Source organism: Mus caroli, chromosome 15 (genome assembly GCF_900094665.2).
Source record: "Mus caroli chromosome 15, CAROLI_EIJ_v1.1, whole genome shotgun sequence".
Classification (NCBI taxonomy): domain Eukaryota; kingdom Metazoa; phylum Chordata; class Mammalia; order Rodentia; family Muridae; genus Mus; species Mus caroli.
The window spans coordinates 51,282,618-51,310,077 of NC_034584.1; the positions used below are offsets into that span (position 1 = coordinate 51,282,618).

General features: G+C 36.5%; 1 protein-coding gene across 1 annotated transcript; it reads right to left on the reverse strand.

The window, feature by feature from the left end:
• Positions 1 to 1,246: 1,246 nt before the first annotated feature.
• On the reverse strand, positions 1,247 to 24,639 carry LOC110310888 (solute carrier family 22 member 22). The gene is made up of 11 exons (XM_021184035.2): positions 24,572 to 24,639; positions 22,746 to 23,161; positions 18,681 to 18,784; positions 16,133 to 16,287; positions 15,000 to 15,168; positions 14,096 to 14,219; positions 10,729 to 10,844; positions 9,463 to 9,677; positions 4,566 to 4,674; positions 1,907 to 2,110; positions 1,247 to 1,668 (listed from the first exon to the last, which is right to left on the reverse strand). The coding sequence occupies exons 2-11, from the start codon at positions 23,142 to 23,144 to the stop codon at positions 1,599 to 1,601; spliced, it is 1,665 nt and encodes a 554-aa protein (XP_021039694.1). The 5' UTR covers positions 23,145 to 23,161; positions 24,572 to 24,639; the 3' UTR covers positions 1,247 to 1,598.
• Between the last annotated feature and the right edge of the window lie 2,821 nt (positions 24,640 to 27,460).

A 27,460-nucleotide genomic window follows, 5' to 3' on the forward strand; every position in this document is an offset into this window, starting at 1 on the left:
AAAACTTGTATGTAAATATTTAAGGCAATCTGATCTGTTCAAAAGACTCTATAAGGAATGGGGAGAGGGTCAGCTGCTGCCACCAATCTGCCATTTTTAATGGAGAGGAATGACTGGCAAGCTTTCTACCAGCCTGCCAGCTGCTCTGAGGTCCTCAGAATGATCAAATGAGGTCACAATAATCTACACCAAGGGATAGTAGGCAGACAGAGTTTGTATGGCTCATTCTTCTCTCTCTCTCTCTCTCTCTCTCTCTCTCTCTCTCTCTCTCTCTCTCTCTCTCTCTCTCCCCCCACATGCATACCTGCATGTGTCTGTGTCTGTGTCTGTGTCTGTGTGTGTGTGTAACTAGTTTTCCTAATTAATGGCTATGAAAAGGTATCAACCACAATCCTTCCTACATCTCTGACCTGCTTCTCATGGCACATCTCTCAAGGCTATCACGTATAGGGGTCATTTCATGACCTTGGCTCAGAAGTCCTGAACACAGATCAATGGAGAAGCTTTGAGTTCCAAGCCAAAGACTCAGATGAATTGTTTCAAAATGGTGTCTCAGTCCATCAGTACAACCAAATGCCAGGGAAAGAGGAGAGAACTTGGCATTAGCGTACTACAGACTCCAAAATAACATATGATGAGACCATGTTTCTGCTTAATCTTGGCACTACTCTAAAGCTGTTTTCTGAGACTTACACCATTTCTTTCACCTCTGCCATAGCCTATACCCCACTTGTTTTCAGGTATATTGTTTGTTGAAGTTCTCTGTTCCTCAATTCTAACTTACAAAATGTCAGGTTTTCTGTATTCCCCCACCCCCACCCCCCGCCCTGCCCATGATTCTGTCTGCTCACTTCTAAAACTTCAATACCTTTCCACTACAAAAACACCTGGAGCTGTAAGGAAATTGGTGGATGTTACAAGTTAGCTATGTTTTTATCTTTCTAATAATTAAACACTGGAAACCAGACAGTGGATAAACAAACTAACATACCACACAATGAATTACAAATTTAGAGTATGAATTTAATAAGCAGTTTCTTCTTGAACAACTATAAGCATACTAACAAATGCATATTGCGTTCTCTCTCCAAATATACATAATTTTCAGGGAGAAGATATTACTATTCTTACTACAAACAAAACTTTCAGAAATAGTAATTGCTTATAAATTGCTACAATGAAAAAGAAAACAATTACCATGTAATTAAAAATCACAGTAGTACATTTATCCTCTAAATGATTATCATGTTGTTGTTCAACAATCTGTAAGTTTCCAATGCTTATTCTTATCAAGATTTTCAAATCAAAATATAAATATTTCAGGACAAGCACAAAATAAGTTGTGGTTTTTCTTTTTGTTTGTTTGTTTGTTGCACAGATTTGCTCTCACATTTTTTATGAAAGGGGACTGTACTCCAGTATTTGATAAAAACCTTAGGACTTGCATCTATATAACGGATTGGCTGAGAGATTTACTTTTGCAGTAGCTTCACTTAATAAATATATCTGTAACTGCTGATCAATGGGTAAAGTCTCTAGGGTACAGGACAGAATAAAGAGTCTTTATGTGGATGGAACCCTGTGGATCTTGACTCTCTTTAGCACTCGGTAGTTTCCAAGAAGTCTTGCCCTTCTTTTTTACTGATGTTTTTGCTCATCAATCTTTTCCTGGAATCAAAAAAAAAAAAAAATTAACAGCATCAGATGAATGGACATAAAAGTATGACAGAGATATTAAAATATACAAATAATGTTTATTTGGACTGCACAAGACATTACACAGCTCTCTTAAATGTTCATTCAGACTTCCCAACACACTTGTTTTTCTTTCCATAATTTAGTTTTTGTTCAATTCACATATCAGTCACAGCCTCCTTCCATCCTCTTCCCCAACATGAAATCTCACCTTTTCTCCATATCCTTGATAATGTCAGTATGTGGGAGATTAAAGGTCTCTGGCAGAAAGATGATGCTGATTGTTGCCACTATGGGTAGGACTCCATAGAGTATCATGGGAAGATGTACAAAATACTTTCTAGTAGCAAGTGTTAGTGCAGACAGGACCCCAGCTAATCGAGCAACAGTTAAAAAACCACCATTTAGAGTTGACCTTTAAAAAGAGACCAAAGATGCGAAACCTGAATCTACAAGGCTGGTTTTAATTGCACCATTTCAGTACAGATATCTGACATTACCCATGATCAATATTCACTTTCTGGCATATAAAACAATGCCTTCTCGAGTTCCATAATAAGCATTATTTTCAAGCAGACACAGAGTTTTTGCATCTCTTGAACATACTATAATGTGTTAAACCATAGTTGGTTGATAATGAAGTATATACTCTACTGTGATCTTTAGATTTCTCATATGTAAGATGGACAAAATAGATGTTGTATCAATGTTCATTTAATACAATATTAGTGTTACTAGATAAAACAAGATAAATTAAATTTAAATTCAAAATAAGTATGAATATTATTTTAGTATGTAGTACCCAATATTCACTTACTTACTGTATAATTTACACCAAAAAATCCTTAAATCTATATACATTTTAGATTTAATAAATTGACCTTACTTTCTTCCTTCTTTTTCAAGTTAAGTCCTGTCCTAGTACATGGACTGTCATTAAATATTTTATCAAAAGTAGTTTAAAAACTAGAGATTCATTACTTGGCTGATAGCACTTTCTTACAGAACTTTAGAAAATAAAATGTTGCAAAAAAATGAAATCTAAAAAGTAAAACACATAACTTGACAATTTTATTCTAAGATTGAGATTACATCTCCAATTTTCAAACAATTACATGAAATTGCCATTTTACATGTATTTTCTCATTTAACTTCTACAAAAGAAGGAAGAGGAGGAGGGGGAGGGGAAGAAGAGGAGGAAGTGGGGGAGGGGGAGGAGGGGGAGGAAGAGGAGAAGAAGAAGGAGGAGGAGGAGGAGGAGGAAATATCCACCACAAAGAAATGTAAATGATGAACCAACAAGCAAGATTTTTAGTAACTTCCAAAACAAGTTGTCTGATATTCCCCATTACTCAGAAAATCATTTAGATTGTCAAAATGTTTTGAAATTCTCAATTGAAGAGAAAAAAATTCTTCCATTAGCAGTGGAAAATGTATCCATAAGGAATACAGAAGTGAGTGTTATGTTTGACAAACAAACATGGGGGTTCATTTTTGTAAGGTAAAGGCTCAGATTGGAACATTTGAAGCTCTAATGTCCTTGAACACACATGGATGTTTAGGGCTGAGTCTTAGGACTGTCATGGTATCATACATCATCCATTCCTTAATATGCAACATTTTGTTTTTGTACACAAAAATACCTTCAGGAAACTACCTTTTAAAATTTTGTACACAAGTGGTCTTTGAGCCATCAAAGATGCAAAATAATAGGCTAGGCTAGACTATTATTTTCAGGCTGATGAGATAGAGTAAGAAGAAAATAGTAGTCTGTGTGATGAAACTTTTGTATGTAACCAACATTTTTAAAGTGTCTTGTCTCTAACATTGTGGGAGGACACTTCCTGTTTATCTTATCTTTTAAGTTAGGTTATGAGATGATGGGTTTAGCTAAGATGCTTTCATACATAGGTAATTATGTATAGTTGTTATTCATTACTCTCTCCTCTCTCCCTCCTCCTAATCCCCAGTCTCACAGGTCCTTCCCCCACAGCTGTCCCTCCTTCTGTTTTCATGTCATATGCATTTCATCCCATGCTCCTTTTCTCTTTCCTCTTGTATTTTCCCTTCTCTTTTCTACTTGTATGACCTATAACATAAACATAAACACACATACACACACATACATGCTCACACACACACATGCACTCATACACATATATTTCATCACATCACATCAAACTCATTTGCCTTTAAACAGGTTGTACTGCTTAGTTTTCTGTCAACTTGATCCAAGGTAAAGTCACTGAAGAAGAGGGACCTTCATTTAATAAAATGCCTCTATAAGATCGGGTTGTAGATAGGTCTCCAAAGCATTTTTAAAATTAGTGATTTGGGGGGAAAGCCTAGCCCATTGGATGGTATCATTCCTGGGCTGGTAGTATTGGGTTATATTAGAAAGCAGGCTGAGCAAGCCATGTAGAGCAAGCCAGTATGCACTCCTCCATGGCTGCTGCATCAGCTGCTGTCTCCAGGTTCCTGCCCTGCTTGAGTTCCTGTCATGACTTCATTTGATGATGAAACTGTGATGTGGAAGAATAAGCTGAATAAATCTTTTCCTCTCCAAGTTGCTTTGGTCATGGTGTTTCATCACAGCAATTGTAACCCAACCAAGACACGTATCATCCAAACTATGAGTCAGCATGCACTTTAGAGCTAAACCACACTATAAAGCAAATAGACCTACCAAATCTATAGACTACTCTGTCCAACAGAAACAGAATATACATCTTCTCAACACTCCATAAAACTTTCTTTAACATAGGCTAAAAGCTGGAAATGTCTTGTAAAATGACACCCATTTTACTCATTTAAATTTTTTAGAATGTTCAGCAGTATTCAGAATGAACCACTCCAGTGTCTTTTCTTACCTGAGTTCTACTGGTGAGAGTTCATTGCTGTATGCTGTGCTTACACAATTGAAAGCTGCAAAACATCCTTTTCCCAAAACGAAAATAATAGTACGCAGGACATACATCTCTGAAAACATTGTTAAAGGGAGAAAATACTTATTCTATCAATATTTATTGATCTCTAATTCAAAACATTTACAATTTTTTTTTAAAAATATTAACTACTAAGCCATTATCTGGAACCAAGCGCTACTGTTTTATTAAAAACATACATATTCTGATTATGGTTTTCCCTCCTATAACTCTTCATAGATCCTCTCTACCTCCCCACCCACCCAAATCCACACCCGTTCCTGCACTTTCTTATTACAAACAAAATAGGCATCTTAAAAAAAGAAAAGAAATAATAAAATAAAATAGAACCAGATTATAGCAAGCAAATTAACAAAAATGTCTTTATTGCTTAAACAAATGAAATATTATGCATAAAATGAATTAGTCTCAACCTAACTAAAGTCATAAATGAAAATCCCCTGCCAAGATCATATTCAATAATGACATGTGAAAGTTTTCATAAAGATATGTAACAAGGCACATGAATTTCTGCAGAGTGAAATGGAATCTATAGAATGGTAACAAACATGTACCTTATAGGGTGTTATATTCCACATTATTAAAGAATTTCTATGGCTGGAGAGATTGCTCAATGGTTAAGAGCACTGACTGATCTTCCTAAGGTCCTGAGTTCAATCCCCAGCAACCACATGGTGGCTCACAACCATCTGCAATTTGATCTGACACCCTCTTCTGGTGTGTCTAAAGACAACTATAATGTACTCATATACATAAAATAAATAAATCTTTAAAGAATTTCTAAAACTGCACAACAAGAATTCAAGTGGCTTGAATGAAAAATAGGCAGAGGATGTTAACAGAAATGAAAATAGAATGCTTTAGAATGGTGTTGGTGGTAGGTCATTCTAAGTGAATGAAGTCCCGAGTGTATGTGCACTGTGGAAATAAGCAAGCCATTTCAAGGACTCCCAGATTCATGGGAAACCTGCAAAGCCTGCCTCCCTTGGAAGGTGAGACTCTCAGGAATGGCAGAGCCTTGCTCTACTCTGTGTAAAACTGTTGATAGTGTGTGCAGAAAATGATCACCATTGCTGTATCCCCTCAAGATAGTTATGGCCTGAAAACTCTCCCCTACAGAGGCTTCTCCTACTTAAATAAGGTCAACCTACCTCCTTGTTCCACTGTATACAATAACTCTGTCTCTTCATTTATCTGTATGTAAGAATCCCACCTTCTAGTTTAGCTGGATGTACTAATCCTGTCTCTATGTTCAACTGTAAGTAATAAACATAGTGAGTTTCCAAGGAACTATAATTTCTCCATCAAAGAGCTCAGTCCACCTGTGTGTGTGTGTGTGTGTGTGTGTGTGTGTGTGTGTGTATGTATGTGTGTGTGTGCACTCGCGCATGTGTGTTTGTGTGTGTGTGTGTCCATCCTTTACTTTGTCTGTCTGTTTGCTATCTGTCTGTCTGTTTGTCTATTATATCTTCATTTCCTTGCCACCAAAGCTCTGCAAGCATATAACAAAAATAGAAGTCCTATTTGGGAATAAGTTTGATTGATAGTGAATAGATGTTCATCAATAAAAATAGTAAGGAGAAATATAAGACAATATCTTTGGAATAAAAGTATAGGTTTAGGTATTGTATGCTTAAGGAACAAATATATACTTGTCCCCTGTCTAGGCCATGAGAAAAAATTAATTCTTTATCTTAAGCACACCAAGCACATATTAAAATATTTGACAGCTATAACACATGTAAATTTTAACTCAATGTTGGTCATAAAATTCCTCTTCTTGTCACTAAATGCAATTTCTCTAGAATCTTTCATAAAAACATGAAAATCTTTGCACCAGTTAATTCTAAAGCATTTAGAATTGATTTTCAGAATTTCTTTTATGCATGCAGTTACAGTTTAAATGAGAAATGTTTCCTCACAGCCTTATGTACTTGTACACTGTTCCTCATCCAATGGCACTGTTTGTGAAAGGTGTGGAACTTTTGAGTGGTGGAATATCCCTGGAAGAGGTACATCATTGGAGACTTGAGGTCAACAGCGTGGTCTTGTTTTTGTTCCCCTCTGGGTCTCTCATAACACCAAGATGTTAGAAGACAGAGTCCTAGGCACACAGTAGCACTTTCCTGGACCCACTGCCCATCCTGCCTTCCAATCACGATGGTGATTATCTCCCCTCAAGCCATCAGTGAAAAATAGGGCCCATCCCTTCAATTATTTCCTGTCAGGGACTAGTGACAATCACAAAAAAAAGTAGCTAATAATCATCAAAGACCTTTTTTTCCCCCTCTTTCTTTTTCTTTTTTTTTTTTGGTTTTCGAGACAGGGTTTCTCTGTATAGCTCTGGCTGTCCTGGAACTCACTTTGTAGACCAGGCTGGCCTCGAACTCAGAAATCCGCCTGCCTCTGCCTCCCGAGTGCTGGGATTAAAGGCGTGCGCCACCACGCCCGGCTTTTCTCCCTCTTTCTAAAGAAACTTTCCTCTGTCGGATTCTACGTGTCTCCAATGTAGATTAATCACAGTCCATGATTTCTGCCAAAAGTTATTTAAATACATGCTCTGAAATACTGTCATTCCAATCATGCCTTTCCTATTGGTAAAGAACATCGATTGAATACTTACTAGATCATAATATATTAAATAGTCTGTAATCAACTTCCTCCTTACCACCTACATCTTAGTTATTTATAGGTGACTAACACAGTCACACCAATTTTCCAAACTCTATGTCCTCCTTCCACTTCCGTGACATCTTTGTGTGTGTGTGTTTCTGCACCAAATTTCCATTTGGCTTTAGAGGTTCAACATTGAATGGCCCCAGAGAGATTCTTTAAACTACTTGTGTGTAGTTATTGTCCTTTCGACATGATGACTTCATGCCAAGTAATATTGTTGATGTAGGCCTCCCAGAGATGACTGTTGTCTTGATTTTTTTATTGATGATACATAATTAGTGCTATTAAAATCTGATGTAGAGCTTCCAAGTTTAAAGAAAGCCATAAAGTTGTAATTCTCTTTACTAAAGAATTCACAGCCTTTAAAATGTCCTGGCTTAAAAGTAGAGTGCATAGCTAAGCTGGTAGAGCTACAAACAACACTTAAGACGTCAGTTTGGTCCCTGAAGCTCAAGCCATAGAAGGAAAGAAACACTGCAAGTTGTTATTTGACCCCTGGAGGAGCTAGAAAGTCAGCCTGGTTCCTGGTTGAGCTAAGACTAGAAACCCCAGTGACCCTAAAGTGATGGCAGTTGTTTTATCCTAGTTCCCAGACACAAGGTTCCTGTCATGAGGCCGAAGCCTTCCATAGATTTGTGACCATTGGTCATGTAAGGGCAACACCCCAGACTCCTCCACAGATAGAGGCTGTGACCTAAGGGCACGTAGACTCAAGACAGATCTCCATTTTTATGAGGTACCTAAAGGCCTGGAGGACTTAGCCATTAAACTCTCCTTTCCAGACACTCCACCCTACAAATGGTATTTAACCTCAGGCCCACCTAATAAAGGGGGTATAGTTTTACTCATCCACTTTCCACCATGACAATAAATTCCTTAAAACCATGAACTGCCTCTTATCACCGGGATCTGCCATGGGGAGCCTCCCATAGAAGGCCTCTCTGTGCTCCTGGTCATGGCCGCCAAGCCAAACCAAACCAGCTTCTCATCGACAAGCCAAGGACTCCTCCCGCCCCCTTGGGTTAGCCAGAGCTCCCCTTTTCCCCTTTCCTCCCCTCAGCCCTAGGCTAGATTCCAGCTCCATTCTCAGCCCTTCTGTGGCTCCCAGCAGTGCCTGGGTGTCCGAGAGCCTGAGAACAAGATGGCCCCAGCCTCCTCGCAGGCCCAGGGACCCTGCGCCTCCCCCAATCCCCGAGCAGTGTCTCAAGGATTCCCAACAGCCAGACCCTTGCCAGGCACAGTGTGGGGTAAACCCAGTCAAAAAATCCCAATCCTGCCTCCCCAAGCAGCTAAGCCCTGTGGCAGAGCAGAGCAGAGCAGAGCAGAGCAGAGCAGAGCAGAGCAGAGCAGAGCAGAGCAGAGCAGAGCAGAGCAGAGCAGAGCAGAGCAGAGCAGACGTAGGGCACTACTAACCCTACAAACCTCCACAAGGACTCTTTCAGTGCCTCATTTTCCATATAGAATGTTATGCGATTCGTCTTCCTCTTGCTACTCTTAATCTAGTGCAAGCATTCACCATGCAATCCATGTACATTTAGAAAAATCATGTAATTTCTGCTATGCTCATTTTTTTATCCTGAAGTTTAACTAAAAATAATATCATAGGAGAAAGCTACAACATATAACTTTAAATGTCTTATGGAAATATCACTTTTAATGATTCTATCCTTTCTACTGTTTTCAGGGAGAGAGAGGGAGAGAGAGAGAGAGATAGAGAGAAAGAGAGAGAGAGAGAGAGAGAGAGAGAGAGAGAGAGTTTCAAATATGGGAATTCCTTTAAAATAAATAAATAGGGAGCTGGGGGGGGGGAGCTCAGCAGTTAGAAGAACCTACTGCTCTCACAGAGGACCAGAATGCTTTCCCAGAACCCACATCAGGAAGCTTATGCCCAACTTCCCATAATTCTATTTCTAAGAGATCTAATACCTCTGACCACCTAGGGCACCTACAATCACATATCTATACATTCACATATAGCATGAACACACACTCAAGCATATGTATAATTAAAAATAAAAATTCAAATAAATAGGGTCTAGTGTTCTTTTAGGCAGTAGAGTATAAGATACTTTTTTTTTTTTTTGAAAATCTAAGTCTACATGGATATACATTAATAGTAAGATTCTGGACACTGAGGGAGTCTTACCTTCAGAGATGAATATGGTGATGGTAATAAAACTTCCAGTTGTAAGTAGCAAAAAAGCAATTAAAGGACGACGGCTTACATTTCTTATTGTAAAATATGTGAGTGATTTACTGGGCACGTCTATCAAACCTAGAAAAATCTGGGTCAAGAATATGTTCTTTCCCAACAGTTGAACATTCAACAAGAGGCCAATAAAGCTGAAAAATTCTGCAAAACTGAGAGAGAGCACACAAAGGCATTCAACCAACTGGGGAAAAAAAACATTTTATTACAGTGTGTGTGTGTCTGTGTGTCTGTGTGTCTGAGTGTGTGTATACTCTGGATGATTTCCTTTAAATATATAACTAAAATAAATATTTCAAATATTGGATAAAATTGAATATTATAATGTTACAGTACCTACTTAAGAAAAAACATAAAAATAAGGTAATTACAGAAATGATCAATACATTTAGCAGAGTTTACAAGGAAATTTATATTTAAAACATTCTTAACTTAGTTTACTGCTCTAATAGACCCTAGATTTGAAGTATGTCAAATCCTAGGCAGGGAGTATGAAGCTGTCTTTAGTGATCTTTTTTCTATATAGAAAACCATGGGCTCAAAAGCTGCATCTTGCAACTCTTGATACAGTGCAAGAATATATCATGCAAGATGTGTATATTTAGGAAAGTCAAATAATTTATGCTGAGGTCACTTTTCTTTTCCTGAAATTTGGACTACAAGTAGATTCACTGGAGAAAGCTGTGGTTGTGTAGAAATGTATTATCACTTGCAGTGATCCTGCCCCACCGTTTTCCTATAATTGCCTAATGGGTTGCAAAGATGTCCATTTGTAACATCTGGAGATCAAAAGAAGACCAGACACTTTGAGCAAAACTTGAAATTTGTGTGGATTTGATTTCAGTGTTATGCATTGAGGATTACTGCTTTGTATAAATAAAATTGTTTGATTTCATTAAAAACTTGCTTTATCATTCTCATTATTTAGTGAAACTTAGTTGAGGTGTAAATTGCCTTTTTAATTTCATGCTTACATTTCTCCAGTTACTGTAAATTACAGCCATTCTATGAACTATTAAAAAAAACATAACCCATGTGAGTTGTTTTTAATTCTTCCCTACATACATTTGTAATTAGGTTTCTAGTGTCTTGAATAAAGGGGAAAGGACACACTTGTTTACCCGAGACATTCCTCGAAGGGCTTAGCACGATGATGACATAGTTGACTATATGACAGTGAAGGAAAGAGGGTAAAGTACTCACAATACAATGGAATTTGAAAGCACTATTTTACGTATCATGGGATTAATAAAGATGTCCTTTATTCTGAAAAGCTTTCCAGTTGAATTCACATCTTCCTTAAGTTTGGATCGCAAGTCCTTCAAAATGAAAGAGATCATGGCAACATATTTAGGTTGAATAGAAGTTTGAAACAAATTCTCCACAAATTATATTTCACTCTTCTATGCTGCCATACACCATCTATGACTAACCATCATACTCCAACTATCTAAAAGGAAAATAGGAATGGCAAGATTGCCTAAGGTGAAAGCACTTGCCACAAAGCCCCATGACTTAAGTTTAATCCCCACACCCACAGGTAAGTCTAGAACTGACTCCAATAAATTGTCCTCTGACCTTCATATGACCTCTCTTGCAAGTGTGTACCCCAAATACATGTACACAAAATGAATAATAACTACAATTAAAAATTTTGAAGCAAACAAGTAAAAAATAAAGATAAAAGATAAAATGCTAAAATGAAGATGTATATACTATATATGTTGTAAAAATATTTCATGGTAAAAAATTATAAAATTACTTTCTAATAATTCCTAAATTGTTTTTCATAAGAAACTATTAGAGCAGACTAGTCTGACAAGGTCATAACTAGATAATTGATGCTCAAACTGAGTGACTGTTGTCAAATGCTTTCTAGGAATCCCCACTGTACCAAGTAAATTTCATGATGAGTCAAGTCCTATACCTGATTAACTACTAGAAAAGTGACAGTTAGTTTTTTATTGTATCTTTGCAGATTTTTATATATCTTATATTGCTATTAACTTATGTGAAATTGCTTTTTCAGCAAATTCTACATTAAATATTAACTTTTAGACTCAACTTCTAAGATGATCTTTAATTAGATTTTTTTCTTTTCATATTTTTATTGATTATCTGAGAACTCCTCATCATGAGCTCTAATCACGCTTCCTATTCCTCCCAGTCTATCTCCCACCCTTGTAACCTCCCCCATGAAGAAAAAGAAGAAGAAGAAGAAGAAGAAGAAGAAGAAGAAGAAGAAGAAGAAGAAGAAGAAGAAGAAGAAGAAGAAGAAGAAGAAGAAGAAGAGGAGGAGGAAGGAGGAGGAAGAGGAGGACAAGGAGTCCAATTTGTGTTGCTCCTGAGCATTGTCAAACTCTCAATGTCCAGTCCCTTAAAGAAAACTGAGTCACTCCCAGCTGGCACTCCTGCCAGAAACCATCAACCATGGAGAACGTATGCTTTGGCATCCTTATCACCATTTCTAAGAGTTCTCATCAGTGGATTTCTATCCAGGTTTTTAATTTTGGTGGTGGGTTAGGCTGGAAGTAGTGGTTGCCTTATAGGCCTTCTATGTGTCTCTTTCTCAACTGTGAGTTTTCAGTCATCAATATCATGACAAAAAGTAGCTCCCTTGTCCTCTACTGTCACCTGGACATGATCTCAGGGCTGAATGCTTGGTATTAGATAACCAATTTGAATGAGGACAGGGTGTCTTCCCAAGAGCATTTCTCCAGGTGCATTTTAGAAAGAAAATTCCCAACTGTTATTTTTGATCATTTTTTCCATTTAGAAAATATTAATATGGTAATAGACTATAAATACAATATTAGGTTTGAACTCAAGTTACTAAGTCTGTGAGACTTTTGTTTCTACCATGCACAGCATGACACATACAATGCAGACTTCTGACATGCCTGCATACATCCCTCTATATATTCAATTCTTTTCATACTTCCAACACAATCTTAAAATAATGCTGAAAAATTATAAATGCCAAGAATATTTGAAAAGGGGTACTTGTACATCCATGTTCACTGCTGCTAAATTCACAATAATCCTTCAACTGATGAATGGATAACAAAAATGTAGAACATATAACCTTATTTAGGAATAAAGAAAGTAATCTTCTTTCAACAAATCCAAAAGAAGATAGTGATACAAACATAATTCCACCTCCAACAATAAAAATAACAGGAAGCAACAATCACTGGTTCTTAATATCTCTTAACATAAATGGACACAATTCCCCAATAAAAAGACATAGGCTAACAAACTGAATATGTAAACAGGACCCAGCATTTTGCTGCATACAGGAAATGTACCTCAGTAACAAAGACAGACACTACCTCAGAGTAAAAGGTTGGAAAAAAAAATTCCAAGCAAATGGTCCCAAGGAGTAAAGTAAAATGAAACTATGAACTTTGCAGGTAAATTGGATTGAAGTGCATCTAACCTGAATACCTCTTCTTTAAGAAGCTGTGATAGTATAGGAAGGCTGCCAAAGAAAGGAAATAACAAATAGTCCTATCCCAGATGTGATGCCTATGAATTCCAAGAATGGGCAGCATCACAAAATATCACTAATGGTATGATAATGGGCAGCATCACAAAATATCACTAATGGTATGATAATAGCGAGCATATCTTGGTAGTAGACAACAGTTTTCTAATTGGGTGCAATGCTCACTCAACAGGCAGGAAACTAATCTGATTACCTAGAGCCAGCAAAGTCAAGGTTCTTTGAGGAAGATCTACCACCACTTTACTAAATCAGAACAGTGTCTAACTGCACTCTGCATATAGTCCTCATCTCTGATCAAACAAAATTCTCTCTGCAAAAGAAAGAAACTGTTACAGAAAACCACAACTGATCTAAATGTAAAGAACAACTATTGATCATATAGTCCCGAGCCCCAGTTGATATATCTACTTTACAACTCCTATATATTAGAGTCAGAAGATATCAAAGAAGAAGGAGAGGAAAGATAGTAAGAGTCAGAGAATCAGGAAGTCTGTTATGCTATTGTGACTCATATAAAGAACAGTGGAGCATCATCCCTGCTATCTGGATAATATGGCTGCCTTGACAAGAAAAACACCAATAGACTTGCTAACATGACTTTTACCAGGCTTCACCCAGACAAAGAGATATAGGCAACTAAGGGATGCCAGAAGATTGAGAAATAGTCATCTCCAGGGAATTGATTCCCTAATTGGTTATCTAATACCATGTGGTCACCCTTGAAATCATATACATGTAAATAACACTAAATAGACTGAGCAGATTGTATTTATATATTTAGGTGTTCATAAATAGCAACAACAATTAAAGAAAAAAGAGACCATGAATTCACGAGGAATATGATGAGGGTGTCATGGGAAGAATTGAAGGAGGAAAGTGAAGGGGGGAATTATATATTTTAATTAAAATAGACATTTTAAAGGGGTAGTAATAATACTCATATTATTTGAGTCTATCCCCAAATTCCTCTAGTTATTGGGTATGTTTACCTATTTCACTGTGCTTTTTAATTATTTGATGACAACAAGGAATTTAAAGATAATAACTATGTGTGTCTAGTACCTCAGTAGTTAGATTTTGTGCAATGCCTTTCTTCCCATTGATGGAGGCAATTCTCTGGAGTTCCTTCCATGCTTTATCTGTTTTGCCAGTGATTATGAGCCACCGGACTGATTCTGGCACCCAGCTGTTTAAAATGCAGTGAACAGAAGGGGAGGTCATATTCCAGTCCAGATATATTCCTGTTCTATCCATAATCTTATAGAATATGATTCCCCCTAGCAATAGAGGACATTCCAGGATCTAACCAACCTTTGATTTATTCATTAATACCACTGTTATATCCTGTTGCTTAGCCTGTTTAATACGCGTTTACAGCTAAAAATATATTTATTCTTAAAAAAAGAGGAAAGAATTGATTATTAAAGTCTAAATCTGTTTTTCAGTATTTTTAACTCAAAAAATTCACTTCAATTTTAAAGAACAACAAAATAGTAATAACTTTATATTGTTTATTTAAAAGGATATCTTGTGTTTTATTTTTAAGAAGACTAATTAAAATTTTAAGGAATACCAGAATAGTGGCTTTCAGAAAGAAGACTGTTTTGTGTTTGCTTTAAGAGGGATCAAAAAAAAAAAAAAAAGATCTACTTTCAAGCCTCTCTGTCCTTAGCTGTCATGTAAATAGATTTTCCTGTGACTTGATCTCACCAACCAAGAGAAAAATAAATTAATACCTGAGTGAAATTTTGAGCCACCAGTCACTTCATTTTATAAATTAACCGAAGGAATTATCCTGTTATTGGTTTTCCTCCTAAGTCTGTTAACGTTTATTTCCTGCATGTTATACTTAAAATAGCCTAGAGTACATGAGTAAATGGGAAAATATTTCTCAGTGGATAAGTCCATCATCCTGTATTCTAGTCATTGGAATGTAATGGGTTAGGACATATCAACGTTTACATACCAGAACAAAACAAAAAAGATGAAGACGGGCAAGGCACATGCAAGTTGAAGTAAGTGCCAATCCGAAATCACATAGGCTAGTCCCCCAAGTGCAACCTGGCCAATACTGTAAAACAGTCCACTGAGTACTATGATTGTGGGGTACCACTGGGCTGATGCTTCTTCCAAAACTGAAAGAAGAAGAGTTCTGCATTAGTTTGCATTTTACGGGTATTTTATTGCCATGACCAATAGTGACTTAAGGAAGGAAGGTTTCTTTTGTTTTGTTTTGTTTTGTTTTGTTTTGTTTTGTTTTGTTTTGTTTTGTTGTTTTTATCTTAGAGCTTATTGATAATCATAAAGAGAGGGGCAGGAATTTGGAGGCAGGAACTGAAGCAGAGTGCACAGAGAACTGTTTCCTGGCTTTCTCCCCATGAATTTCACAGGGCATATGGGGCCACTCACAATAGACTAGACCCTCTAATATTGATCATTAATCAAGAAAATGTCCCAGATACTTGCCTATAGTCAATTCTGTGGAGACTTCTCATCAACTGAGGTTCCCTCTTCCCAAATGAGTCTAGCTTGTATCAAGTTGACAAAAACGAACCAGCACAATATCCAATACTTTTTGTTTGTTTGCTTGATTGTTTGTTTGTTTGTTTGGTTGGTTTGTTTTGTTTTTTCGAGACAGGGTTTCTCTGTATAGCTCTGGCTGTCCAGGAACTCACTCTGTAGACCAGGCTGACCTCGAACTCAGAAATCCGCCTGCCTCTGCCTCTGCCTCTGCCTCTGCCTCTGCCTCTGCCTCTGCCTCTGCCTCTGCCTCTGCCTCTGCCTCTGCCTCTGCCTCTGCCTCTGCCTCTGCCTCTGCCTCTGCCTCTGCCTCTGCCTCCCAAGTGCTGGAACTAAAGACGTGTGCCACCACTGCCGGCCTATATGAGTATACTGTTGCTCTCTTCAGAGACATTAGAAGGCATATGGACCCCATTACAGATGGTTTTCAGCCACCATGTAGTTGCTGGGAATTGAACTCAGGACCTCTAGAAGAACAGTCAATGAACTGAGCCATCTTTCCAGGGCTCCAACACTTTTTAAGAAAGATAACTTCTAGAATGTAAGATAATACATGTGTGCACATCAAGGCAAACTTACCAAGGATAAGAGAGTTGATCAAAATAGTACTTTGGAAGGCAGATAACAGGAATCTCAAAACACAGTAAACGGAGAAATTGGGGGCAAAGGCACAGTAGGACCCCAAAGCCCCATAGGCTAGGCAACAATACATCAACAATGGCTTCCTTCCAAACCTATGGTAACAGTTAAAATAGTAAAAGATCTAACAACTGGTTATATACACATAATTAGCATGTTCTAAGATAACCCTTATACTCTTAGATCCTTTTCTGGGATCTATATACTATCATAACAAAACAATTAAAGTCATACATCTTCATATAAATGTCACTATAAAGAGAGTCACTATATTTATGTTTCTAATATAGCACAGTTTTCTATTTTGGAGCTGCACCATCACATCAAGTACATACTAAACTTTTTTTAAACAGTTTGTGCATGTGTGTGAGAGTGAGTGTGTGTGTGTGTGTGTGTGCGTGCGCATGTGTGTGTTGGGGGGGTTGAGGCATGTAGGCACCCATGGAGACCAAAGGGGGATATCTGAATTCAATCTAGGTCCTCTGAGAGAAGAATAAACACTCACTACAGAGCTATCTCTCTAGCCCCACCATTTAAGTTTCAATACTAACTTTTCTTCTTTCTTGTAATGCATATCCACACATACTAATTAGATTATCCCCTTCCTCATAAATATTAATAACTAACATTAGTTAATAATATTATTCTCAAAATAGTATTATTCTTTTTTATTTCTACTAAATTTTATTAGATATTTTCTTTATATACATTTCAATTTTTAAATGCTATCCCGAAAGTTCCCTATACCCTCCCCCCGCCTTGCTCCCCTATCCACCCACTCCCACTTCTTGGCCCTGGCATTCCCCTGTACTGGGGCATATAAAGTGTGCAATACCAAGGGGCCTGTCTTACCAGTGATGGATGACTAGGCCATCTTCTGCTACATATGAAGCTAGAGACATGAGCTCTGGGGGTACTGGTTAGTTCATATTGTTTTTCCACCTATAGGGTTGCAGATCCCTTCAGCTCCTTGGGTGCTTTCTCTAGCTTCTCCATTGGGGGCCCTGTGTTCCATCTTCTAGATGACTGTGAGCATCCACTTCTGTATTAGCCAGGCACTGGCATAGCCTCATACTAGACAGCTATATCAGGGTCCCTTCATCAAAATCTTGCTGGTATATGCAATGGTGTCTGGGTTTGGTGGCTGATTATGGGATGGATCCCTGGGTGGGGTAGTCTCTGGATAGTCCTTCCTTTCGTCTTAGCTCCAAAGTTTGTCTCTGTACTCCTTTCATGGGTATTTTGTATTATATTATGAAAGACAGCATTTTCAACAAATGGTGCTGGCACAACTGACAGTTATCATGTAGAAGAATGCGAACTGATCCATTCTTATCTCCTTGTACAAAGCTCAAGTCTAAGTGGATCAAAGACCTCCACATAAAACTGGAGACACTGAAATTAATAGAGGAAAAAGTGGGGAAAACCCTTGAAAATATGGGCACAGGGGAAAAAATCTTAAACAGAACAGCAATGGCTTGTGCTGTAAGATCAAGAATCGACAAATGGGACCTCATAAAAATTGCAAAGCTTCTGTAAGGCAAGACACTGTCAATAAGACAAAAAGGCCACCAACAGATTGGGAAAGGATTTTTACCTATCCTAAATCAGATAGGGGACTAATATCCAATGTATACAAAGAGCTCAAGAAGCTGGACTCCAGAAATTCAAATAACCCCATTAAAAATGGGGTACAGAGCTAAACAAAGAATTCTCAACTGAGGAATACAGAATGGCTGAGAAGCACCTGAAAAAATGTTCAACATGCTTAATCATCAGGGAAATGCAAATCAAAATAGTATTATTCTTAACCCATCTGTTTTAAAATCTTTCCTTATTTATCTGGATGTGATCTACTCTTAACTCTCTATTTTTCTTTCTAGAAATTTCCCTGAGTGTTCACCATACTCAGTCTTTGTTTTTGTTTTTTGTTCATTTTTTTGTTTTACTTTTGCCTACTGTCATGAACTTTCTTGTAAACTTCAAGCAAATGAATTTCCCTAAATGAACACATTAATCATACTACATAATTTTAAAATATGAAAATGCACATAGCATTTGGAGTTGCCACAATTTTCTTTTTATTGAATTGCCATAATATTCTTGTTATCCAGTATATCAAACTTAAGAAGAAAATGAAGATTCAGTTCTTAAAAATTTAGCTACTTAACTTTGTTTCCCATTGCTAAATCTATGCTATTTCATTAATCGCATTTGCTATATAACATTTTGTGATATTTTTGTCCCCTTACATTTTTCCATCTACCAACTGTTAGGATTTTATGAACCAGTTCAAAGTTTACTTTCACTGGAAGCCTATCACATTGATTTCTGTCTTCCAAAGTTGGTTATTCCTTAAAATATATCTATCATGTATATTGTATACCCTCTACCCAGCTTCTTTAAATGTTCGTAATTTTTAATAAAAACATATAATCTTTTAAAACAGTTTTATAGATGTTTCTTTGTAAAAAAAAATGAAGCTTACCTGTCAGAAATAATGCCAGATATAGGACCAGATACCAAATGTCCTGCCAAAGAGGTGGCTTGTGCATAGTATTTGAATGACTGAAAATCACATACTAAATCCCACTATAAAAGAATGAATACAATTATTATAACTTGAATAATTATATTTACTAGTATTTAAAAAGAGACCTCAAGTAAATCTAGAGAATAAACTTGTTGAATAATAAGAAGTGGTCTATGATTAATATTTAAAGTTAACAATTACTGCATCCTAGGTAAGTTGGGGTCACACATGTCATTGGCCCTAAGGGAGAATCTACCACTATTATTTTACTAAATATATGCAGTAACAAGCTGGCTCCTAATGACTTACATTATATGCATAGATTCATGCATCTTCCACTTCTTGTCAGAGCATTTTATGTCAAGAGCCATCTAGGAAAGGCTAAGGCTAACAGGTGGCCTTTTTGGAGGTTGCCCACATTTTTGCATGGACTCCGATGGGTGAGCTCTGAAACATAAGGTCCCAAAGACACCTCACCTCAGGATTGCTTCTTGCAGCTGATATGCCTTTCCTGCCATTATTAAACTAATATAATAATCCATGGGCATTAGTCTACCCTATTGAGCAGATTTCCTACAGACCAACATAAAGAATGAATTAGTTGTTTTCCTAGAAAGATGTAATAAAGCTAGACTCAAGACTAGAATGTGTGCTGGGCAGTGGTAGTGTACACCTTTACTCCCAGCACTTGGGAGGCAGAGGCAGGCAGATTTCTGAGTTCGAGGCCAGCCTGGTCTACAGAGTGAGTTCCAGGACAACCAGGGTTATACAGAGAAACCCTGCCTTGAAAAAACAAAAACAAACAAACAAAAAGAATAGACTGTGCCCACTTAATGAATGTTCATAATTATACTAAAAAAAGAGAAGTAGGCTTGAGACAATTTGTGTTCAAGGAAAAACACTCAGATCCAAGGATGAAAACACAGGTGTGCACTATGATAAGGCAAGGCCACATAAAAACTGTTACTTTGAACTTATAATGACCTTACAGAATCAAGCACTGCTTTGAACTTAATATCAACATCCTTTTGTAGTTTCCCTTTCATATAACATTTTATCTATGAGGTAATTTTTCTAAGAACTTTTGTCTATAAAAAGGCCAGAGAAATGGGGTGACTTAGGGGACTATTCCACATACATACATACATACATACATACATACATACATACATACATATAAAAATACAAAAATACATACATACACACATATGTCTCTTTGTTTATATGTACATGTGTAGGTGTATGTGTATATAAGTAAAGTAAGCATGCATGACACTTGTGGAATTGATTGAGAGAGATAGCTGGGCCCAACCACAGTGTGTATGTAAAGGATTTTAAGTCATTTTTTTGTAGTATTTTATCTAAATGCTATAAAAAGCTAAAAGCAATAAATAAAAGGTGGTGTAGCCATTTTCTGCTTTGCTGTGTGTGTGTGTGTGTGTGTGTGTGTGTGTGTATGTGTGTGTGCGTGTGTGTGTGCTCTGTGTGAATGACTAATTTTTTTTCTTTTCTAGTCCTTTTCTGTTTGCTTGGCCAGAGACGGAAGTGCTAGCAATGAATCCTTTACCTAATTATAACAGGTGTTAACTCATCTCAAGTCATCAGCTTCTGGTTACAGAAGAACAAAGAACTAAGGAGACTAAATATTATTAATACTAAGCAACTTTTACTTCTGCAAAACCAAGTTTTTCCCGCTCCATGCTTCACTTCCTTGGCTGCCTCCTGGAGAGAGACAGTGCTCAGGTCAGCTCCCAGTCATTTCTATTCATCATAGATGGTGATCAACAAAGAGATCCAGTACTTGTGAACACACATTAAATAAGAAAAAGCGGAATGTTCAGCTTTAATTGGATCATATATACTGTACACCCCAATTCAGATTTCATATATTCAGGTATTTCTAACATAGTTGATATTCATGGAACATTTCTAAAGGTTTTCAGTGTTATTTTTCTCTTCCTTTGTACTGTTCTCTCCTCTACCTTATTTTCCCGAACCCCAAATTAACCATTTTTTAAATTTTATTACTTCTTTATAATCTTTTACACCAGTCTATTCTATCTCACCTCTCTTGAAACACTCTCCCCTTGGCCCCTTAGCAATTTCCTGACCTATATTAGTATTCAAAATAAAACATATATATGAATATTCAAAACTAATATTTAAGGATGACAAAAAGCATGCAATACTTGTCTTTCTAATTCTAGGTTATCTTACTCAAAATGGTAGTTTCCATCTCCATCAATTTATCTGTGAATTTCATAATTTCATCTTTCTTAATAGTTTCATAATATTCTTTAATGGTCATAACTATAGCAAATGGAAGAAGTTAAGTTTTCTTACTCTGTGTTCTACAATTTCAACCTCCAATGAAGAAGACTTCCCTATCCTTTGTACAATGCAAGACACTTGTATTGGTCTGGATGCAGGTTTGGGATACATGAAACAATAATTTCTAACAAGAGATGTGTTCACTGGTAGTACAATAATATGATTTAACAATCATGGCATAACTAACCACGTTTACACTGGATTTGAGGCCTTCTTCACAGGGGGAAATTTCATGCTTGGTATGGTAATACTGGTCAGAATCCCAGGGCTGAGGAGGTCATAGGCCCTAGGGTGGAAGCTATACTATGAACTTGTTCAATGATAATAGTGTCAAATTGTCTTCTTGTGGCAGAATACGAATGACTCTCAAGACTCATATGTTTGAATATTTGGTTCCCATTTGCTAGAACTCTTGGGGAAGTATGTAAAGGCATGGCCTTGTTTTGTCTCTGGTAGCAGAAATTGAGACTTCAAAAGACTCATGATAGTCCCAATGATTGCTGTCTGTCTCACGGTTATGGAACAAAATGTGAGTGCTCAGATGTTTCCTTACTCCTCCATTATGGACTCTAAACCTCTGAAACCATAAGCCAAAAAGAACTTTCTTGTTTTTTATTAGATATTTTCTTTATTTACATTTCAAATGCTATCCCAAAAGTTCCCTATGCCCTCCCCCTGCCCTGCTCCCCTACCCACCCACTCCTGCTTCTTGGCCCTGGCATTACCCTGTACTGAGGCATATAAAGTTTGCAAGAACAAGGGGTCTCTCTTCCCAATGACGGCAGACTTGGCCATCTTCTGCTACATATGAAGCTAGAGACACGAGCTCTCAGCCACCATATGCAGACACTATTGCATATGCAGCAAGATTTTGCTGAAAGGACCCTGATATAGCTGTTTCGTGTGAGGCTAGGCTAGAAGTGGATGCTCACAGTCATTTATAGGATGGAACACAGGGCCCCCAATGGAGGAACTAGAGAAAGTACCCAAGGAGCTGAAGGGGCCTGCAACCCTATAGGTGGAACAACAATATGAACTAACAAGAACTTTCTTTTATAAGTTGCCTTAATTATGGTGTTTTATCACAGCAATAAAAACTTAACTAATATACATATGAATATTTGTGTGTATAGCTATAGACTTAATGACTCGCATTATTTTTCAGAGAAGATTCCTTTAGAGGTAGGCAAGAGTCAATGGAGAGACACATCCTTGCATCCACTTTAAATCTAAATAGTTATCATCTCATGGGGAAAGTTAGAAATTTTAATAATGTTCAGATGACATCATTAACCAGAATTTTCCCTAAAAACAGTATATAAAGTAACACTGCCTTAAATATTAATAAAGTGAAACATAAAGCTGCTTAACAGTAAATAATAGATCTAAGATTTTTCACCCAAATAAGGTAAATCATGTGAATACACTACTGACCACAGTATCTGAATACAATCATCACATTCAGTTAATCCTTTTGTAGACTGGTGGTATTACTCTTTTCAAACATATGGATATTTAAAATATGTATTTACATATACAGACACACACAAATGTACCCAGAAACACACACACACACACTTATCCCCTTCCTTAGTCTCAATGTTTTGTGAAAACTATCTTACATCTCATTACTAGATGTCAAGGTTCTATAGTCAATTCACTAGACATCACTATATTTAAGCATCTTACCTCAGTGACAATGGTAGAAGTAAGAACACTGTGGTCATATGTCCATCCATCTAGACACGGCTCAGTCTCTAGCTCAGTGCTGTTAAAAGTTGATATGTTGGAATCTAAAAATTGCCATTGGGTGTACCTAAAGCGTCGGCATTGCTCGGGTTTCTGATCTGGGCCCATTGGGATGGAGACCTTCATCAAAGCTTCAGTAGTCAAGTTCATGTCAGTACTAACTTCAGATCTTGAATTGTCAAGGTTTATACGGCAGTGATGAGCAGGGCTGGCTGCTGTAAAATTCTCCAGGACATCATGAGGGGAAAACACCAAGGCTAAACTGTTGAGAAGGATGATCATACAAATCTGAAATCTTCCACTGTCACCTACATGATGTAGAATTTCATCAAAATCCATGGCTATTCTTGCAAATGCTAGATGTAGAGGCATAGATACAATGGTATAGAAAACACAAATTCAAAATCATGACTTTATTAATTTAAATATATATCTTTTCTGGATCAGATATTCAAAAATTTAAATAGTTACTATTTTCTCAACAAAATGTACATTCCTTCCCTGCATATTAAAAAGTAATAAACAGTTTGCTTTTCACAGCATTGACAGCAGTATATTTTTTCATAATGACGACGAATTCAATTGAAAAATGTTTCAGATTTGACAACTTATAGAATGAACTCCATTTTATAAATATAGTTAACATGTAATATATTGTATTCTGCTCAAGTCTTGATAAGTAGATTTTAAAATATACTAACAATACAATCTCTCTGCCTCCTATGAGACTATGTCTTCTTTATAAAGCAGGAAAGCTATACTGTGAAATCTCAATATTATAGAAGCCCTAACCAAAATCTGAACAATGACAATGTCAGTTACCATGCCAATATTAACAGCAAAAATCTCCCAAAGCCTCACCCCTAGATGAAAAACTATATGCAATTAATAACTGCTGAGAGTGATAGAATCAGTACCTTCCAGAAATAATTAACCCCATAGGTAGTTTGAAGTGGCACATGGTCAGTCCTAAAACTATATATATATGAAACACTAAATGGACTCAGTTTTATTTATGTATTTATATGCATTATACATATATATATATATATATATAATATTTTAAAGAGAAAAAAGCAAACAATAGAGTTAGTACATGAAAATTGAAAAGTATTTGAAAGGTAGATAAAAGAGAGGAGCAATAATAGGATATGATAATAGAGAGCTAAAGATGACCAAATGTATTATTCACATAAACAAAATGTCATAATTTAACCCATTACTTGGTGCAATTAATGATTGCGAATAAAAATGGAGATGAGATACTAATATACAAACATAGACGCATTATATTCTTATATTCAAGACATAAAATGCCATGGTTGTTTACTTGACAAAATCAACTGATTTAGCTGAAACTTCTAGATATTTGAAATGACATATATGTAAATTGCATTCATTGAATCATAATTCTATGCTCTATTTTGTTGATAAATTATAAGATCAAAACCTACCACTATAACTTGCCAAATTATACTTTTTAAAAAGTAAATATAGATAAGTACAATAAAAGCCGTTAAGGCTCAGCAGGAAACTGGTATTTATATTCATAATGCCAAAAGGTAGCAATTTAAGATCTTAAAATAGGAATTCTCATAATGCTATTAATTGATTCATATTCATTCCAGATATGAGACACAAGTACAACCAACAATGTTTCATATTTTGCATCTAAATCAAGAATTTTTTGATTTGATGATTTAATTCCTTATCCTATATTAACCATTATTTTACATGCCATTTAAAAAAAAAACATGGAAATTTACCTATATAGGACTTCTGTTGCACACAGCCAAATCACACATAGAGAAAAGCTATGTCTCTTTACCAAAAGAAGATCTACTGATAGTTATAAAGTTACTAATTTACCCCTAGTCCACTGTTCATTGGAACTAAGTAACTGAAGTGGACTTTAGAGTTATTTGTAGTTTTTGGTTTTAAACTGAACACTACATTAAAATAAGAAGTGCTGATGTTTAGTCACTCTATGGAAAAAAAACAAAGTAGATTCCCAGACAACTTTCAGGATGGACCCAGAACAGGACCTAGAACAATGCCATGCAATTTTTATCAGTCTATATTTCTGTGTAGCTTTCTCTCATTACCATCATTTTTTCCAGCATTGACATTTCTACCTGAATAAATTAAAGGTTTTAGAGAAAATTTACCTTTGGTAATCCATCATTTTTACCTAAAAATGACTTCATTTTTCTCTATTATAAATATTTCTATCAGGCATACACTAAAGTATGATCATATTTATTCACACTTTCCCATCCTCACTCATACCCTGACAAAAGATCATTGTGCCAACTTTATGACTTTTAAAATAACCTACTAAGGTCAGCTACTGCTAACCACATGTGCATGGGTACCTGACCACTCATTGGTGCATGACAAATATACCTGTGGCCATGTAATCAAAAAATAATAATTCTCCTATAGCTCCTATAGAACATTGAATCTTTAGAAATTATAAATCCAGTATGTATCTACTTAGGATACAAGTCAATCATACAATTCATTACACAATAATTTACTCAAGCCAGTTAATGATCTCTCAAGTTCCAACTTAGTGATCTTCAACATATTCAACTAAATTAACTTTGATAATGAGTGAAACATTCACATTCCCATGGATTTGCTTACTTTATCCCGAAGCCAGGAGTAGGAGCAACAACAACAACAAAAGTATAATGATATTCTCTGTCTCCACATGTCTCACATCTGCTGATACTTTACGGAACAGAGCAAGGAACATTACAAAGTAAGAACAAAGGTCAGAGATCTAATCTAATCTTGCTCAGTAAAATAAATTACAAAACAATACAGAAGAAGTCATGGATACAGAAATGACTGACAGATTTGATACATAAATTTAATGCAGTAAGTTCATTAAATATAAATGAAATCCTAAATTACCTTCTCTTCTAGTATTAATTTCAGTTCAGAATTTTCACCCTCTTTTAAATGAATTCCACAGTTTTTGTTATTTAAAGTGTATATAATGGAATATTAAATGCTTTCCTTTGAAGAAAAAAAAAACAGATGATATCCAAATCAGTGCATGAAGGGGTCTCAACCAGCCTCAGTTATTCATGTTCTTGCTGCTATAGTGAAAGCAGGAAAGATTTATGAAGATAACTAGGGAAGCTAGGCATGCAGCTCAGTGGACATCTAGCACATATGAGGCCTGAGATTTCTTTACAACCTCAGGAAAAGAATTTATTCAACTCACAGTTCTATAACTTCAAGGACATGATTCTGCCATTGGCACAGATCTCATGGTGACCTCATAGAAGATAGTGTCAAAAGAATATCTAGGAACTTCAAAAGGCAAAGATGAAAACAATTTTAAAAAATTTGCCTGGACCTTAACTGAGAGTTCTCAGAATAAGAAAGACATGGCTAACAAGTACTTCCAGAAAATGTGCATCATTTTTAGCAATTAGTCAACTGGAAGTCAAAACAACTTTAAGACTTCATCATATCCCAGTCAGAATGGCAAAGATCAACAAAACAACCAGCTAGATGGCTGGACTGAGGTAGGGAAAAGAGAACCCTTATTCATCATTGGTGGAATTGCAAACTAGTCCAGCCACTCTGAAAGTCAATGTGGGTAGTTCTCAAAATGCTAAAAATGAATGCACCATGCAAATCAGCTATACTACTTCTTGGCATGTATACAAAAGACTAGAGATTCGAGTCCACAGACACATTCTCTGCCATATTCATTGCTGCTTTATCTTCAATAGATAGAAAATTGATACAATTCAAATGTCTTTCATCCAAGGAACTGATAATGAAAATGTTGTACCTACACACTATGGAATACTATTCAGCTTTAGAGGTGGGAAAAGGGAAATCATGAACTTTGCAGGTAAATAAATAGAACTAGAAAAGGTCATATGCAGTGAGGTAACCTAGACCCAGAACTACAAACAGGGTATGTTCTCTTTCACCAAAGTCTCTCAGCTCCAATTCTTCAGATGTGAGGGTATAGCCTGATATAACTATAGAAACAAGGGAAGAAAAATGATACAGTTGTTGGGGCAAGAGGGTCAGGGAAGAATAGAAAGGGGGATGGCAGGTTCCAAGTGATCTGTTAGAGGAATGGGAAGAGTGGGGCACTTAAGGGGGGGATAAATATAAAATAAGATGGGAGAAGAGTTGTGAATTTTGTGGAGATAAGAGAAAATGAAAAGGATGCAAATATTTCAAAATGGTGGAATGAATGCAGTGAGAAAAAATTAAGGTAAAGGAGAAAATGAGGGGCTTAACGTTTATCTGTTTTGATTTATTATTTGTCACGAATCATAAGTAATAGGCTTCATAATGTGGTGGAGACGGTGTACACCATTAGGATGGATCAACTCTCTACGGGAACAATCACAGGCAGAAATGGCCCATTGCGTCTTGGGGACCCTCAGTGAGTAGAAAGCCAAAGAATGATAACAAAGTTAGAAGCAGCATTTATGCTCACATTAGACTTGCTAAGCCTCTTTACACAACATAGAAAACTATCAAGATGATGGGGGATACTATAAAAATTAAAAATTAATATTAGAATCAAAACTGATTCTGAACTGTTGCAGGATTTGGGGAAAGTGGGTTTTGTTTGTTTGTTTCTCTACTTCCTGTGTTCTGTGACATTA

Excerpts from the sequence above, each read along its gene's own strand:
- LOC110310888 (XM_021184035.2), bottom strand. The coding sequence starts at position 23,144 with ATGGATTTTGATGAAATTCTACATCATGTAGGTGACAGTGGAAGATTT. Across the intron at positions 18,785-22,745 it reads CTTCTACCATTGTCACTGAG|TGGGATTTAGTATGTGATTT; the intron begins GTAAGATGCTTA and ends ATTCTTTTATAG. Across the intron at positions 4,675-9,462 it reads CACCATATTCATCTCTGAAG|AGATGTATGTCCTGCGTACT; the intron begins GTAAGACTCCCT and ends CAATGTTTTCAG.